At 51.6% G+C, this 17,128-nt stretch overlaps 7 protein-coding genes across 7 annotated transcripts; 2 read left to right on the top strand and 5 right to left on the bottom strand.

The window, feature by feature from the left end:
• Positions 1-24: 24 nt before the first annotated feature.
• NEUTE1DRAFT_119153 (60S ribosomal protein L23) lies at positions 25-1,648 on the top strand (the record flags this gene model as incomplete). The annotated part of the gene is made up of 4 exons (XM_009858630.1): positions 25-126; positions 417-464; positions 644-890; positions 1,062-1,648. The coding sequence occupies 4 exons, from the start codon at positions 113-115 to the stop codon at positions 1,170-1,172; spliced, it is 420 nt and encodes a 139-aa protein (XP_009856932.1).
• On the bottom strand, positions 1,634-3,136 carry NEUTE1DRAFT_119152 (uncharacterized protein; the record flags this gene model as incomplete). The annotated part of the gene is made up of 1 exon (XM_009858629.1): positions 1,634-3,136. The coding sequence occupies one exon, from the start codon at positions 2,913-2,915 to the stop codon at positions 1,749-1,751; it is 1,167 nt and encodes a 388-aa protein (XP_009856931.1).
• A 1,344-nt stretch (positions 3,137-4,480) lies between these two features.
• Positions 4,481-6,456, top strand: NEUTE1DRAFT_92489 (uncharacterized protein; the record flags this gene model as incomplete). Its single annotated transcript, XM_009858628.1, has 4 exons — positions 4,481-4,677; positions 4,755-4,859; positions 4,939-5,380; positions 5,491-6,456. 4 exons carry the CDS (start codon positions 4,501-4,503, stop codon positions 6,228-6,230), a joined length of 1,464 nt encoding a protein of 487 aa, XP_009856930.1.
• A 771-nt stretch (positions 6,457-7,227) lies between these two features.
• Positions 7,228-8,840, bottom strand: NEUTE1DRAFT_106233 (uncharacterized protein; the record flags this gene model as incomplete). Its single annotated transcript, XM_009858627.1, has 2 exons — positions 7,228-8,250; positions 8,772-8,840. The coding sequence occupies 2 exons, from the start codon at positions 8,838-8,840 to the stop codon at positions 7,228-7,230; spliced, it is 1,092 nt and encodes a 363-aa protein (XP_009856929.1).
• A 955-nt stretch (positions 8,841-9,795) lies between these two features.
• On the bottom strand, positions 9,796-13,539 carry NEUTE1DRAFT_143110 (uncharacterized protein; the record flags this gene model as incomplete). Its single annotated transcript, XM_009858626.1, has 4 exons — positions 9,796-10,032; positions 11,073-12,090; positions 12,151-12,706; positions 12,798-13,539. 4 exons carry the CDS (start codon positions 13,537-13,539, stop codon positions 9,796-9,798), a joined length of 2,553 nt encoding a protein of 850 aa, XP_009856928.1.
• A 471-nt stretch (positions 13,540-14,010) lies between these two features.
• On the bottom strand, positions 14,011-14,785 carry NEUTE1DRAFT_150657 (uncharacterized protein; the record flags this gene model as incomplete). The annotated part of the gene is made up of 2 exons (XM_009858624.1): positions 14,011-14,131; positions 14,254-14,785. 2 exons carry the CDS (start codon positions 14,772-14,774, stop codon positions 14,011-14,013), a joined length of 642 nt encoding a protein of 213 aa, XP_009856926.1.
• Positions 14,786-15,956: 1,171 nt separating this feature from the next.
• On the bottom strand, positions 15,957-16,376 carry NEUTE1DRAFT_115147 (uncharacterized protein; the record flags this gene model as incomplete). Its single annotated transcript, XM_009858623.1, has 2 exons — positions 15,957-16,126; positions 16,226-16,376. 2 exons carry the CDS (start codon positions 16,374-16,376, stop codon positions 15,957-15,959), a joined length of 321 nt encoding a protein of 106 aa, XP_009856925.1.
• Between the last annotated feature and the right edge of the window lie 752 nt (positions 16,377-17,128).

The raw sequence follows: 17,128 nt of genomic DNA, 5'->3' as shown, positions 1-17,128 counted from the left end.
AGGCCCAAAAAAAATATCGCGGCTGTCGTTCAATTTTGGCCTTGCTGAATTTCCCCTCCGAAATTTCGACTCCCCCATCACCAGTCGCCATTTCAGCAACCAGACCGTCGCAATGGCCAAGCAATCGTGAGTAACCACGTCAGCGATCAAATCCGACCTGTTTTCTGGCTGTTTTGCTGCCCGTCCAGCCGAGGTTCTGCTCGACAAACTGAGGTGGCCGCAAGAGGAGGAAATTGCACCGACGAGATCATGTGGAAGAGGAGGAGGATGCCCGATTGAACCAGGGGTCATTTGGACGATTTTTGGAGGTTCTGGACACCATGAACAGAAGATGGGGACCGACAGCAAGCAGCCAGAAGACAGCGACGAATTTTGGAACCAGCCGCGAAATCAGTGAGCTAACAGCATGTCTACAGTCGTGGTGCCCCCGGTGGCAAGCTCAAGATGACCCTGGGTCTCCCAGTGTACGTTACGAATCCCATTCCCGTCCCGTCCAGCACGAAACGCGAATCATCATTCTCCAAGCGAGCACGAACGCGATAGACATGACGAATCGGCACTCCCGTACACCCACAAATCACACGAAACGCACAAACGACAACACCGAAACAGGAATGAATAGCTAACATGGCGACTCTTACAGCGGTGCCATCATGAACTGCGCGGACAACTCCGGTGCCCGTAACCTTTACATCATCTCCGTCAAGGGTATCGGTGCTCGTCTCAACCGTCTCCCCGCTGGTGGTGTCGGCGACATGGTCATGGCCACCGTCAAGAAGGGCAAGCCTGAGCTCCGCAAGAAGGTCCACCCCGCCGTCATCGTCCGCCAGTCCAAGCCCTGGAAGCGCTTCGACGGTGTCTTCCTCTACTTCGAGGACAACGCCGGTGTCGTAAGTGCTCACCGATACCACTCTACCACGGCCTGGGCATATTTGAGTTCTGCATTGGGAGGATCAGAGGAGGATAGTCAATGGGGAAAATGGCACGGATGCAGAACCACAATGCCGGGCCGTTGGGAGCCATGTTTACAAGCGGACAATGCTGACCACTGCTCTTTCTAGATCGTCAACCCCAAGGGTGAGATGAAGGGTTCCGCCATTACCGGCCCCGTCGGTAAGGAGGCTGCTGAGCTTTGGCCCCGTATTGCCTCCAACTCTGGTGTCGTCATGTAAATGGGGTTGTCCAGGAACAAATGGAATGGATCTTTTATGGGCTGCGCGGGTCTTTTTTTCGAGGAACGAACAATGTCATCCGGAATCTCGTCTTCCCCACAGATGAAAGGAAGATGCAGAGGATGAAGGCCTTAACCGGCCCGGCTGGATTGGCAGGCATTTGCATTTCGGTTGCGGCGTGCTCGGGAGTCATACCACATGCATGATATACAGGTCAATTCACACCCAGTTCTTCGAACCCCCTTGACCGCGCGCGGCTCGGGATCATGATCACAAGGGTGCCTCTGCAAGCCGATGTCTACGTTTTTCCTTTCATGCATAACAAGCAAGGGCGGGAATCCACGGTGTCGCTTGCAGGCAATGGCTCGCGATGGACTGTGTCGGATGGCCATGTACGTTCTTCACTCCAGATATCCTGAGAAGTCGATGGAGGCTTCTCCCCAGGCAAAATACATGAAGGCTGCCATTTCCAAACCATTATCATTCATTACAGTACTACTACAGTGTGTCTATGTTGATGACTCGAATATATACAATCCAAATGCCACTGACCCTACTTCTCTAGGACTCCATGCTCTACCTAATGATGGTGGCATTCAGCTTGAGCGATTCCAGGGTGCGGCCGCCGGTTTTCACCCAGCTTGCCAGCAGGCGGTTGAACATCTCGGGTTCCTGAATCTGAGGAGCATGTCCAAGATACGGGAACGACACAAGGGTAGCATCAGGAATCGCCGCCTGTGCCTGGCGTCCCAAGACAGCATAGTGGCCGAGCTTTGCCTGCACCTCGGGCGGCGACCACACCTTGCCAATAGCCGTGTTATCCTTCTCGCCCACCACCAACAACGTCTTGGGCTTGATCTTGTTGTACTCGTGAATGGTCGGCTGTCCCAGCACCATCTCCACCACATGAGCCTGATCCGCCCAGAACTTCTCCTTCTGGTCGCCCTCATACACCTTGGTCAGCATCACCACCCACTTGTCAAAGTCCTCGGTCCACTCGGCGCCCGGGTAGTACGTCGCCTGCTCGTACCCCCTCAGCGAGGCATACGTCGTCGACTTCTCATCCCCCGTCAACAGGTCAAACGAGCGGTCAGGCACGCCCAGCTGCTTCCAGTCCTCCAAGCCGATAGGGCTAACCAGCATCAACGACTTGGTAAACTCCGGGTACGTCAGCGCATAGCGCGACGCGAGCATGCCGCCGAGGGAGTGGCCGATGACGATTGGCGGTTTGGTGATCCCGAGCGCCTTGACCAGGTTGTGTGTGTTGGTTGCCAAGGACGTTAAGTTGAAGCTGTACTGCGTCGGCTTGGTCGACTTGCAGAAGCCCAGCTGCTCGGGTAGGATGACGCGGTAGCCGGCTTTTTGCAAGGGCGTCGCGGCCGCGTACCAGGTGGGACCGCAAAAGTTCTTGCCGTGCAGGAGAAGGATGGTTTGCGGCTCCGCGTTGCGAGGGTTGTAGTTGGGAGGGAGAAGGTCCATGAAGGCCATCTCGAGCACCTCACTCGACCCCTGGACGGTCGAGGTCAGGTTGTAGAACCATAGTGTCGAGGGGTAGGTGTAGTTGAAGCCGTTGACGTTTTCCGGACACTTGGCTGGGTAGATGTCTTTGCTGCTCTGGGCGAGGGTGGCGGCCACCGAGGCATCCCTATCGGCAGAGGCGTCCTTGACGATGGCCGTCGACGCGGGAGCGGCAGAGGTGAGCGGCAAAGCAGCGCCGGCGATAAGGAGGGTGAGGAGTTTCATGATGGTTGCTCCGGCGTCTGGGTCTGTGTGATGGTGTGGGTGCAGCGGGTGTGATGTGATACCAAGCCAGGTGAAGATCTGGTTTGGCTTGGGGGCTCATCACCTTTACATTGCTGTTACTTGGTGGTGGGATCCGGGTGGTATATAAGGTCGCAATCGGATATTCGGCTGCGGCCTTTCTTCACCTTCCATCCAAGGAGCGGTATGCCCGAGCAAAGGAGATACTTCGACAGTGAAGATTGCGAGATTTTTGGTACCAAATGTTACCTCGTAATTACTATAAGTCTTGGGGATGGCGCATTCCACCGACCGACCGACCGACCGCTCGGACGGGAAAGTCAGAATCTTCACGAAGCACACCGTCGGTTGCGGAAGATTACATACATGTTAGGAGGCTGGGCGAGCTCGCCATGTTACCCATTTACGTACGCCCGTGCACAAAGTAGTGGTGATGGGTATTGGCAAGGAAGCAATGCCAGTCCTCGGTTGTGGCAGTTGGGTGGGGGTGGAGATACCACAACACGCGGTATATATGTAACCTAGATGGTCAGGGACAAGATAGGACGGCTTCGATATACATGACGACGACCGAGGACTATAGGTAGGTGGCATTCTATTGACGCTTGGGGCATTGAACCGCAATTAACCCGATCATTCAAACAGCTCATTCTGGCAATTTTCTGCTTTTCACCTTCCCAACATGTCGATACCCCGTTCCCGGCCTGCAGCTGGGTTGCGTGGCTCCGGGTGCGGCAGGTGGGCATCCCAAATGGCCTTCGTGTTTCCAGAGTCAATACATACGATAATCTTGATACATATTGGCGGCGCAGGTAGATCATTAAAAATTACTTACGTACCTGCATTTCAAAGGCATCGACGCAAAACCACACAACGACACAGTCTTTTGAGCCGCGCCGACAAGCCATCCGAAAAAGTTCCGTCCCACAACCCCGGCGGCTCTTTCGGTTTAACCTACCGGATCGGCCATCGCACCTAATCTAGACAGTGCTTGGACGCAGGAGACAGGGCATTTGCTGCACCAGAGTAGCATCAAATCTCGTCTGGGAAGCACTGTGGGAATGGCCTGGCTTGCCAGTCTTCTAAGCGACTACGACAAGACCTTTGTTTCCCTTGCGTTTGTCAAGAAAGAAAGAAAGAAAAACAGCTTCGACGGCCAGTCACAGTCCGTCAGCCAGTCAATGTCTCGCAGCTTCAAAGACATGCGCATCAGCTTGACTTTGCACTACTCACACTGCATCAACCTACCACATAATACCACACTACCAGCCATTGGACTTCTAAACAAGGTAGGAGATATAGGAACAAGTAAGATAGTCTGCTTTTGACTATGGTACAACTTTGCTTTCTTTTTTCCGCCATTGATCAAGAATCGGGATAGGTATTTACCGGCCATGGACCACCCATCCACACACCTGGCTGGTCTTGACTTCTTGAAGGTCTTGATCGCCTCCCGCAAGAAATATAGTATTATGGATACTCTCCAGCTTGCACGCCCATCTTCTTCCTAAGACCCCACTCCGCTCTTCTCCACGACTTAACCACGGCAGGGTCGCCTTGTCAAAAGATGATCAGGGTCCCCGGGAACAAGCCCGGCGACAACAGGGCGCACTCCATCGAGACTCCGGCTATCGTCCTCTTTTTTGTTACTCTATTCTTGATCGGTATTAGGCTATGGGCTCGGTTCAAGCCAGCGTCATGGAAGGGCCTAGGATGGGATGACTATACGATTTTGCTATCATGGGTTCGTTGATCTTGGTTTCGGGACTGGAGAGATGTCGATGAATTGCAGAGGCTAGTTTGGTCTAACACTATCAACAGGTCTTTGCTACTGTGGTTTCGGCACTCATGATAGCCTCATGTGCCTATGGATTCGGCCAACATATCCGAAACCTCTCGAGGGAGAATAAACTCATGACTTTGAAGGTATGAAAAAAAAATAAAAAAATCCAATTCTTCACCCCCAAAAAAAACCATCTCACTAACACGTCCTGCAACCATCCAGCTCTTTTACGTAGCCCAAGCCTTTTACAAAATCACCATCAACCTCACCAAAACCTCCATCCTGCTCCTCTACCTGCGCATCTTCGTCCAACGATGGTTCCGCATTGCCTGCTACATCCTCATAGGCATCATCATCGCCTACATGATCGCCACCTTTGGCGCCTCCGTTTGGCAATGCACGCCCGTCGCTCGCGCCTGGGACAAATCCATTCCTGGAACCTGCGTCGACATCACGGTCAACTGGTACGCCAACGCCGGCTTCAGCATCAGCACGGATATCCTCATTCTGGCGCTGCCCATGTACCCCATCTTCACGTCGCACCTCCGCAAGACGCAGAAGGTGGCGGTGGTGCTCATGTTTGCTCTTGGTTTCTTCACGACGATTACGAGTATTTTGAGGATGCAGACCTTGACTTTTTCGACGAAGACGCCTGATACGACTTGTATGTTTTCTTTCTCTCGTTTATCCTTTTTGTTCAACCCCTATCTTTTTTTTTTTTTTCTTTTTTTTTTTTTTTTGGTTTTGCAAAATAACTGAACTGACTTTCGAAAGACGACCTCGACTCCTCAATCTGGACCATCATCGAGCAAAACATGGCCATCATCTGCGCCTGCCTGCCCGTCTGCCGCCTCCCACTCGCCTACCTCTTCCCCAAATACTTTGCCATCTCCCGGCGCGAACAACAACGCACCGGTCCCGAAGGGGACATTGGCCACCGGGAGATCTCTTCCCAATCCGAGCTACGAAGCTGGCAAGGTCCGCATCAGCACGACGTCGCCATCGAAGCCGGTGTTGGTGTTGGTGGTATCGGTCTCAGCAGATCGCCGCGCCATCAGCATCAGGGGGGCGGCATGTTTGTTGAGATGGACAGGAAATACAGCAGCACCACGGGGTCTTCTGGACGCCGCCACCGCCACCGCCGCCCGTCAGCTTCGGGGTCTGTTTCGTCTGATGATGATGATGATGATGATGATGTGGAGAGAAAGATATCGTCGACGACGGATGTGGGCAGAGTGACGACTGTTTATCAACGGGATAGGGTGTCGACAGAAGATGATGATAAGATGGTGATGGTGACGACGACGGGGGATGCGACTAGCGAAGATACCATTCTTCATGTGTCTTCTGTGTCGGCGGCGACGACGATGTCGAGATCAAACTCAAGGCTGGGCATAGGGTTGAGAGACAGGGATCGATCAGCAGATAGGATGAACCAGGTGGGAGGGGAAGGCAGACCGGGTGGCGGGATTCAGATGACTACGCAGTTTAGTGTTACTTATGATCAGCGATAGATCAACCAAGGTACCTCTACGGAAGGGTAGTAGAGGTAGAGGTAAGGTGGAGGTGGGTAATAATGGGCCGGATGGGGTGATGGGTTACACTTTCATGGGACTTGGCTATGTCTGCCTGTTGTTATTGTCCGAGCAATGTCTTGCAATTTAATGGGCAAGTAGTGAATTGTAATGTAACTCTAGTATTCCTATGTCATCATGTACCTAGCTGAGAAATCGTGAGTGATGGAATCTCCTCGGCTCCACTCCGGCGCCGTTCGATAGGGACGTTCAGCTCGTTCCCCGTGCCGCAACTGCCCTCGATCCCCGCTCGGTGGATAACAGCAGGGCAAGGGAAGTGGCATTTTGGCGACCTGGCGAAAGGTGAATATGACCAGACACGTTACGATCTTCTACACATCCGGTACACTAGTGAACGCATCCGTACGTCTTTTCTTATACCATCCGAGTAAGACAGAATACCCTCCGAGTAAGATAGAATACCATCCGAGTAAGATAGAATACCATCCGAGTAAGATAGAATCGCTTATAGACTCTAGCCGACGTACTTCCAATCAACACCGAGGATTATCACCGTTCCATAACGGCCCTTCCAGAGCAAACTGTGTGATATTGGACTATCTATGGTCGGTTCAATCTTATGACCCTTTGCTCTGGCAAAATACCTATGATGCAGATTCGATCATGATAAAGGAAACCTTTCGCTATGCCAAGTACAAAATCAAGCGTAAACTCCAGCCCATACATCCATCCAACTCCTTGTGATTCTTAGGTATTCTTCCGATAATTCCTTGTTGTCGTTTCCTTTCCTGTCTTTGTCTCATCTAACCAAACTCTCGGTTTACAAACTTGCGTCATACCAACATATGTTCCTCAACACTCTTGCTGCAACAATGCAGACAATATGCGGTCCCCTCGCGGAGCAATCTTCTCTCTCTCGACCTCCTCCTCCTCCTTCAGCCTTTAGGCCAAGGCAGCAGCAGCAGCAGCAATTTTTTCAGCCGCTCTTGACCACCGTCCAGACGTGCTCCGAACACATCTCATCCTCGTAGTTGAATAGCTGTAAATGATGCTGTCTGCAAAGCTGCAACCATTCCGCCACCGACATATCGAAAGGTATTTCGGGGATCGGGATATGCGTTCGAGGCACGCCGCATACAGGTTCCAGACCATTGTAGGTGAACAGGATGCCGAGCCTCTCCACTCTCCTTTTGACTCTTTCGAGCCATTCCCACGGATCGAAATAGTGATACTGAGGAATCCATTCCCGATCGAACCCTTCTGGAAGATCGGAGACGGGCATGGGAAGAGCAAAAGGCCTGACACAGTAGTTGACGTGGATTTGACAAAGCCGAGCCCTCCGATACTTGGCGCGCCGGGCGAGAGTGATGAGAAAGGCAAAAAGGTCCTGATCGAGAGGACAGAGGAGGTCGCAGACTGGCTGGTCCTTTATGTCAAGGGGGAAGCAAGGGCAGTGCCGCAGAGAGAACTCGCAGCCGACATCCAGAGTGATGCGATATAGAGTCGGAGCGAGAAGTCGGTCTACATCCCGGTGTAACTCGTCCAAGTCGCGGGATTCACTTCTAAATCTCCACCGGTCGCAGAAATCCTGATGACCAGTAAAGATGGACGCAATGTGGAGGTGCTGTAGGTTTCGATAGTCTCGAAAGTCTGGTATGATGCCGTGGTCCAATCCGAAATTGGCCCCAGCGGGATAGTCAAGCCCAGGCATGTACGCCATTGCAAACGCAACCGGTGTCAACGCGAGCCCTATTCGTAAGCTCTTCAGCGTAGTCCGATGAGGTTCGAGCATGTCATGTAACTTCTGAACGATCTGGCCGGCCATAGGACCGTCGCGCATGTGGATATCATTCAAGTACAAGGATTCCAAGCCAAATCGCAGCGTGAAAGAAAAATGCTCGAGTCTGCGTGGCCATCGGATGAGATACTCAAGGGTTTTGTAACATCGCCCGTAGTTGTTCAAAATGAGTGTTGTGAATCGTGCGGTGTGTTTTGGACTCTGTGGCTTGTTAGTAGGGGGTAGTGACAATGGAAGACACAATGGCATGGTCCCGAAGCCGGGGTGTGTGTACTTGCCTGTAGCACCTCATCTGCAAATGGGTTCCCAGGTGCGGCATGAGGTCCGCGTTGTTCAGTTAGAGAACGCATGTGGGAGAGACACATAACTTGCAGATCGTTGACCTGGGCAAGCAATTCAACCAGACCATTCCAGATGGATGGACAGAGCCTTTCGCGGACAAAAGCAAGTCTGAGTCTTTTCACCCGTGGCAGATGGGTAACAGCATTTTGAAAGAACTTGAGTTGCCATTGAACCGAATCATCCGTTGTCCAATCGACATGGGACAGATCGAACACGCCGGACGGCGAGGCTAAGGTATAATCGAGTGAGCGAACCGTGGTGAGACTGGCTAGCGTATCCTCAGAGTACACTTTTGACAACACCAGCGTCTGAGAAGGACTGCTAGCGTCGATAATTAGTCACCTGAGCAAGCGGCCTTCGAGTACACTACTTTAACTTACGTTACTGGCAATCTCGGGTCGATGCTCAGTGCTCTGCAACTCCCTGCTATCTTGGGCCGAGATTGACATGTGAGCGTCGTTAGCGACCGTTCAATGCCCTGTGGTGAAAGGTTGATGATGGTGATATGGAGCTGGTCTGAAAGCGACGAGTAGACACGTCCACTATCCCTTCTGGGTAACATGGTGTAATATTCTGGAAACGATGGGCGCCTTTTCTGTCCATGGAGAACAGGGCTAACCAAGCTTACACATTCGTAAGCTAATGGTGATGCGATACGAAGAAAGGTCCGGCAAGTCAATAACACTGGTAGGTATTTGACATAATCCAATCGCAAGTGGAAATCCGAGTAAGTGCCGAAGTCGATGGGTGCGGCGTCCTTGTTCTTCACAGAAGGGTGATACCAAGTGCGGCACTCCTTGAGAATAGCTTCTAGGACTTCTTCGGGAATCTTCAAGATTGTGGGTTTCGCCATGATGAAGAATGGTTGAAGTGTCTCGAGAGGATGGCTAGAGCTTGCAGGCCACAAAGTAGAAAGAAGTTGTGCTTCCGGCATGGGGACCCATTCAGTTATGTAGGACCGGTGGCTGGAAAGGTTCACCTTCTCTTCAAGCGGGCCGTCACTCGCAATCATGCTCGGAATTAAGGGTACCAGAAGCAAGGAAGCTCTGGCTACACAATAGTGTGCATCAGGATGAGCAAGTTAAACGTGGAAATATCACCAAACTTGGTGCATACGGTGAGGATAGCATGCAGATGTTGGATGGATTGAGATAAAACAACCATCCATTCCCCATTGGATCCCGAAGGCCAAGTCAACTTTGATGCCGTGGCTAACTCGGGATAATGATCATTTGTCGTCATTCCAGACCAACATCAAGACAGCGTGAGCTGTCTCTGAAATGTTCTTCGGTCGGGGTTCAGGGGATTTGCTGAGTGGCTTGATGATCGCGAATTCCTTGTCCTCTGGGTTATCTGGCTTTGCAGATGGGAAGGCATCGTTCTCAATGTAGTAGAACCCAAAGATTACCCAAAGCCCTCATAGAGACATTGTCCAATACGAGTCACTGTCATCAGGTCAACGGCTGTCTTCTGGGTATCGATGAACATGCCCTCGGTCACCTTGGTATGTTCTGGGTCCAACCTGGAATACCCAATGGGCCTCCCGTGCGTGCGCGTGGTGTCAATGTAGGCAGAATCAAAGGGCGCGTCGGGCATTACGACCGAGTACCGATCCATCCTGGGGTCTCCAAGAATCAAAGCCTTCCGAGGCATGCAAGTCTGGGTGACTCACCGCTTTCATTGCTTCCCGTATGTCCGAAAGAAAAGTCGATGTTGATAACAAAACACAACGAATTTATCAAATGCTCCTCGCTAAAAGAAGATATCTAATTGCCTCCATTGCAATTTCTTGATAAATCTCTTACGGATGGCATCCAGCAATTCTCGTTAGCTTTTGCAATAAGAAGGGGTGTTGACGCTCTTGCCAATTTCCAGAAGTAGCAAGAATGAAGTGCAGGAGCAACTTGCATCAAGACTGGATTTGGTAGCAAACTTGAAAGAACTGCCACAGACCAGGCATGAGCTGCAGAGTACTGATTCCAGGGTACCGGCACCGGCACCCATCGGCACTGGCAAGTATTCAGATTGAATTTCAGAGGGGCAGCAACAGAAGCCTGGGACCCAGACCACATACTGGCGAGGTCCCAGCTCATGCATGCCAACAACACTTGTACCCGTTTACCATGCGCGTAGCCAAGCAGCATGATGTGCAGTGGCCAGAAAACATCACCCAGATACGCGGTACTGTGGTACAGTCTTTTGTAGGCCGCAGCTTGGCTCGGGGATTCACCCTGACAATGGGTGGCTGAGCTTTTTGACTTCTTTTTTTCTGGAACTTCGAGGGCACACACAGAGAGAAAGGGGGAAGGAGTGACCAAAACATCTGCAGCATGCCAGGGGTAGGAACGTTGCGGTGTCTGGATGAAGGCCTTTGTGAACATGGCAGGAGCTAGTCTTGGCTTTGGTTCTCTGTTCACGGAAAACGACGGGCAGCATTTTTCGGCACTTCTCTTGGGCTTCTCAGTCATTGTCCATTTTGACTTTCCACACCAGCAGGATTCGATTTGCATCAAAAATGCCAGTCATTCATCATGCAAACAAAGTGGCCGGGCCAACATCTACGCCTCTAGTGAAACGACGGGCATATTCCCTACATCGCCACTCCATCCAATGTTGCATCACAGGTTGATTTCCACAGCTTGGCTATGTCTCCTAACCCAATTTACCGACCTCGGTCATACCCCATCCATTCCTTGGTTCCCCCCCTCGGCCCCCAAAACCCACGCCCTATCCCTATACCGATCTCTCATCCTTTCCATATCCTCAGTCGTTACCTTCACATTTTTCGAATGACGCTTCAACGCGGCTCTGGCTCCTTGGGCATCCATCACTTCCAATTCCAGCCAAATGTCATCTTGCCGTACGTCGCCCCTAGTCCCCAACGCCCATGCAGATCTCTCATCGTAATATTCGATTCGGGCATCCAGCTTTTCAACATCTACTCCTGGACCCATAGTGTCCAAGAGGAAGCCCTCCAAGTCCGTCGTCTCAAGGTCCAGCCAGCTTAGCGGGCATTCTCCGATCCACCTCATGTCTCCTCGAACATAATCTGCCGGGCGACAGCGTTCGGCAACAAGTGAGAATCTGGCTTCGGGCTTGGACGATCGGACGAAGCAGTAGCTGAACTGGAGTCTCAGCGAAGGAAGCATGATGGTCGACCCGTCTGGCATGAGTCTCTCTTGGACCGCATTGTGTCTCTCCTGGACAAGAATCAGGGTCCAATGGTCGTGGTCTATATCGCGGAGCTGAGAATAGTAACGTGGATGTGGCTCACTCTGACTTTGACAGTATCTCTCGGGGTGTACTCGGAAGGCGGGAGTTGCACGGGCAATGGCGTAGGCCTCTGCGGGGAGAGGGCTGATTTGAATTTGAGGGCGTTCATGGTCTTGGTCAAAGGTTGACGAGGCTCGGGAAAGACACATACAAAATCGAAGACCGTCTCCCCACGGTGGCCCAAGTTCACCGTCGTAAGGGGTCCAATGGGTGTGGTAGATGAAATCAAGTAGGCCGTTGACGAGCTTGATGGGGGTCAGACAAGCATCTCTGAGATAGTAGGACTGGAAGGTATTCGAGATAATGCCAGTGGCGCCATCAGGAGAGCATTCCCGGTTGTGGAGGAGAAACTGTAACACTGGAGATCGTCGAGTCACTGAGAGACTGCTGGGTTGAGGAAGCCAGAATCTTTCGTGCAGACTCGTGCTATACGTTCCAGTCAGCAACATCTTCCCTATTGGACAGCGTTCGTTTTCCGCCAGATACTGAAAGAGCTGACTGGTTTTTCGACAGATTTCCATTGACGCAGCTTGCTCGGGTAGTGTCATGATATAAATATCGCAAAACCGAACGCCTGTGGGGGAGCATATAGCTTCCGCAATCGCCTTGGGCTCCTCCTTTTCCCAGTCAGGACAAAGAGTCAGGACCCGAGCACTTGAAAGTGGGCTACCGCCGGCTAAGGGGTCTTTTTCGAGCACCAACCGCAGAACACGTGCTGTAAGACCAGTAAAGCAGGCCCAGTCCAGAAAGCTTTCATCACGGTATACCCATCTCAGAAGCTGAACGGCGTCCTTCCATGCCACCACTTTACCCTTTTGCTTCTTCATTTCAGATCGAAAATGCGAACGAGTTGCTGCACGTCGGCCTATAGGCAGAGGTGCTTCGTACTTGATCAGTTCCCCCCAAGTCACCTGGGCCATGGTTGCTACCATAGGATCCATTGTCCACTCTTCACGTCTTTGGGCATAAGCCAGCCTGTCCGGGGGCAATCTGACCGGTTGTTGCGAGGGATCAAAATCCCAGATTACCCCTGGCCAAGTCTCTGTTGACAAGTGTGATGTGAGCACGGTGATGATCAGAAGCGTTTTATGATATGATATGGTGACTAATATTAGAATGAAATTCCCACTCACCTATAAACGCCCCAAGCTCTATCCTGGAAGCAAATGCTAGCTCGTGTCTTTCCTCTTCAGTGAAGAGCCCGTTATTCATCCCGTCACCAGACCATCGAGGCAACGACCACCCAGTCACCAGGTGCTCAAGCTTTGTTGATCCCGATTCTGGATCCAAGTCTGGTTCCCATTTCCCAAAGCGATGTCTGATGTCGCTTGGATCAGTCACATCAACAAAAATGACCGACATGCCAGTGACGGCGGCGTCCTCGGGCAGTAACTCTGAGCGATAACAACAACCCACAGGACAATTACCCAGGATCTCATCAGCAGACAAGGGAAAAACACTCTCTCCAAAATGGTTCCATCCCTGATAACGCGCGTCTTCCATGAGCGACGCCGAGCCGACGCATAGGCATGTGTGTATAAAAGGGAAGCACGGCTTTTCTTCTTCTTCTTCTGCTGCTGACGGTGGGCTGTGCGCGGGAGGACCGGCACGGCGGCAGGCATAAAAGTCTGAACCGAGCTCTAGTTCAAGAACCAGGGGGATACGGTTTGACGCGTCCGAGAAAGTTCTTCGTAGGAACAAGACGATGGACTCTTTCGACGTGGCTTCGTATGGGCTTGGGCAACAGACACCTCCCAGACAGCGGTAGCGGCCAGCAAGGCGGGCAATAGCGTAGACATGGAAGGGAGGCAGAGGAGGATCTTTGATGATGCGTTGGAATTGAGGCTCGGGAGGATCGGGAGGAGGATCGGCCATTGTTTACCTCTCTCTATGTTAGCTGGAATTCAAAGGCGGAAAACTATTAGAACACGACTGAGCTTGGTTAGTAGACTGGCGTGAGGAATCTGGGTGGAAAGATCTGGATATCAAGAACGTCCCTACCTACCTACCAGCCTCATTTGCTCCTAGAACGAACGCTGTCGTGGCTATATAATGCTATCAATACATTCCATGCCAAAGTGACCTTTTTATTTTTTTTCGCCCTCATGTGATTGCTTCCGTTCACTGCTTGTCGTCACACAAGCACGACAACCCAGATTGCCCCCCCTCACGTATCCGATTCCCCAAAAACAATGCATTCGACCATCTCAGTGATGAACTTCCTGATAGTTGTTTCCAATTCGAAAGAAAAAAGAAATCCCAAGAAAAAAAAAAAAACCTCTTGATGGGCTCACACTGTCGCACATATCCCCAAGAAAGCCCCATGAAAAGCAAGTTAGGCAACCATTACAGCTGCCTAAGGATGCTCTTCCCAAGCAACACCTTTTTCGCCGACTCTTCAGCCCTGTTGATCATCTTGTCAACATCCGCCTTAGCCATCCACTCCGCTTGCTCGTTTTTGTCCAAACTGTTTTTGTTTCCACTGTTAGCCGTGCACATCACATCACATCACACACACAAAAAGGCAGTTATCACTCCTCCTCCTCCTCACTCAAAGCCAGCCAGCCAGGTAGCCAGGTTCACACTCACATGACAATCTGCGACCCAAAGATGAACAATCTTGAGTAGGCAATCAACAAGTCCGCATACTCCTCCATCACCTGTCCATCAACCTCCGTTTTCCCTTTCCCCGTCCCCGGCTGATTGAGCTGCAACACATCCGTACCTACGTCGTCCCTCCCCAGCCACTCCACCTGCCCGCTAACCACCTCCACGCCCTGATCACACCTCGTCAGCGCCTTGTCCAGCGTGCTGGCCAGCTCGTCAGCTACGCCGGCACTAGCCGCGCTGGTCAGACAGTCACCGAGCGTGTTGGCGTGCTGGTTGAATTGGAGGAGCTTGGCTGAGAGCTTGGTCAGCCTGGTCAGGGAGGGGTTGGAAGGGTAGGGGTTCCAAGGGTCGGTAATGGGTCTGGATGGAGGTGGAAGAAGGGTCTTGTCGATTAGTTGGGAGGTGGAGCGGGCTTTTTCGGCGAGGAAGGAGGCGGCGGCTGCTAGGGAGAGCGGCTGCGAGGTTGATGGTGGTGGTGGTGGTAATGTTGATGATGACATTTTTTTTGTTGATTTTTGCTTGTCCACGTGGCCTCCTCGTTCGTGGCGGGTGGTGTGGTCTGGGTTTGCTCTGTGGGGTGGTAGATGGATGGATGCCCTGTTGGAACTGGGGTGTCGGTCGGTAGAAGATGAGTGTGGTGCTGTTGATAAAAGGTTATGCAGGTATGTTTGAGGTAGTAAACCAAGATTAGATGATGGTATTTCGTTGTCGTTAAGTTGAAATGAAGTTGTTGTTGTCCGGACCCGAGACGCTGGATGCAGATGATGAGTGGAGGATCGATGAGTGTTTCAGGGAAAATGCGCAAGTGGAAAAAAAACGGGGCTGCAATGAAACCTTTCACAAGCCTGTTTGTCAGCCCACTCGCCTTACGTGCAGCGTGGGGCACAAGCGCTGAGAAAGTGCGGGGTTCCCTGTCAACGCCGGCAGTTACCGACGGACCGTGGGGGTTGAGTGGGTTCGGGTTTTGGGGGGTGACGAATTGCGCTATGTACCTACGATGGAGATGAGTCTTTGGAAATCAAGAGTAAAAGGGCAGAGGCAGTAGCTGTGTTGACAAGATGACAAAACCAGAGTCGGGAAGGAGACGTGGCGGCTTGTTCTCAATGAGATGTGTCATTCGAACAAAGGGAGAACCCTAACCCTCTTCTGTAGCAGCTGTTTGGGGTCGTATGCCCAGTTGGAAGACTGAAGACACTCCACGATATCTTTTCGCACAGTTTACCTGAAGGGATAAGAAGGCAACTGACGGGAATCCCAAAGCCTACAACCCTAGAATAATTAAGAAAAGTTCGTATAAGACCTATGTAGTACACAAACAATCGGTCAACGGGAGACGGCCCGCCATGCCAGTGGCTGCTGACGTTATGTTGAAGGTTTGCGCCTTCCGTTCTTGTCACCCTATATGCACGGCTTCAGTTCGAGTTCAAATCTCATCCTTTGCAGTGGCGGGTGTCACTCATTGTATCAAGGAAAGAGCGATTCATTTGCGCGCAGATCGTGAGACTCTAATTTCGATCTACCGACTAAATACCGAGAGTTTGTGTACAAGGAATGAACAGCTGGCCTAGCTGGTAAAGCCACAAACCATCAAGAAAAAAAACTGCCACCCTTCGTTCTTCATCACATCCCATTGCCCCAAAATGTCTCCTCGAGTGACAAAGTGCAAGACAAGCACCAACTCTCTAGACGCAAACAGTCGCCGGGATACCAACCCCAAAGTTGTTGCATCCATTGCACTGCTGGACAAAGTGCCAGACGGAGCCGGTGGAGTTAGTCTCGTAGATGGCGTTGAATATCTGGCCCTCGGTGGTCCCGGGGGGAGAAATGGCGAGGAGGTGAGCCTTGTCAGAGCCTGTGCCCCATTAGGTAATTTCTTGGTTAGCTCTTCTTTCTGCTCTTTTGCCTGCGCCTATATGTTATTTCTAGAGCTGGGAAGCAAAGATGAACTTACACTTGAGATCGTTAAGGATACGCCAGCCGCAGAGCTGGACGCTGGCGGGGCAGGCGACCTGGCGAGATTCGACGGTAGTCTCGGTAGGGGCACCCTGAGCGGTGGCGGCGAGGGCCGCGATGGCGACGACGATGGTGTTGAGAGCGAACATTCTGGTTGATGGGTTTGGATAGGTAGGTGACAGGTTAGGTGAAATATGGATTGTTGAATGATGATTGTGCTGGTGAAGTGTGTGATGATGATGATGATGAGGAAAAAGATTGTACACAGTTGGCGATGGTTCCTCGGTCTTCTTATAGACTTTGGAACGTCTAGCAATTGCCTAGTTCATGGCTATCACTCTGCGCAGTCAAGCCGCTGGATGATACCGCATCTGTCCATATCATGATCCCTCATGTTGACAGAGCCACATACATCACACCGCCGTGATATTGTCGAGACTACCTACGAATCAACCAACAAGCCAACATCGTCAGAGTGAGCAGTCTACTCCTGTGCCTCTCTGAGCTTTGTCACCAGAATCACTCTCACCGGGATCGATATTCCCACATTGGGCGAATGTGCTGACACACAGCCAAGTGTCATGGTGAGAAACATACCATTGCGTGAGTTGCTGGTAGTCTTCTTGAAGTTCTCGTGATCTTGAGCGCTGAGTGGCGGTGATGGTCCTTGCGTAGGTAGTACCATAGACTCGATGTTTGACCCTCGCTGGTTTACCCTCAAATCAACTACGGCTTTACTCTTCCTCATCATTTCTTGAGTGGCTGAATCCTTCTCGAGAAACACATCTTTAGCTCTTTTAGTCTCATATGCGCTAGACTTGAGGAAGACATTATCCCACAAGACCTCCTCCAAAGGCCAGACACCTCAACTCATACACCAGGCAACCTGTTTGCAACTCGT

Source organism: Neurospora tetrasperma (assembly GCF_000213175.1).
Source record: "Neurospora tetrasperma FGSC 2508 unplaced genomic scaffold NEUTE1scaffold_81, whole genome shotgun sequence".
Classification (NCBI taxonomy): Eukaryota; Fungi; Ascomycota; class Sordariomycetes; order Sordariales; family Sordariaceae; genus Neurospora; species Neurospora tetrasperma.
The sequence above is the reverse complement of the archived record's forward strand: the minus strand, read 5'-3'. Positions and strand labels throughout refer to the sequence as shown.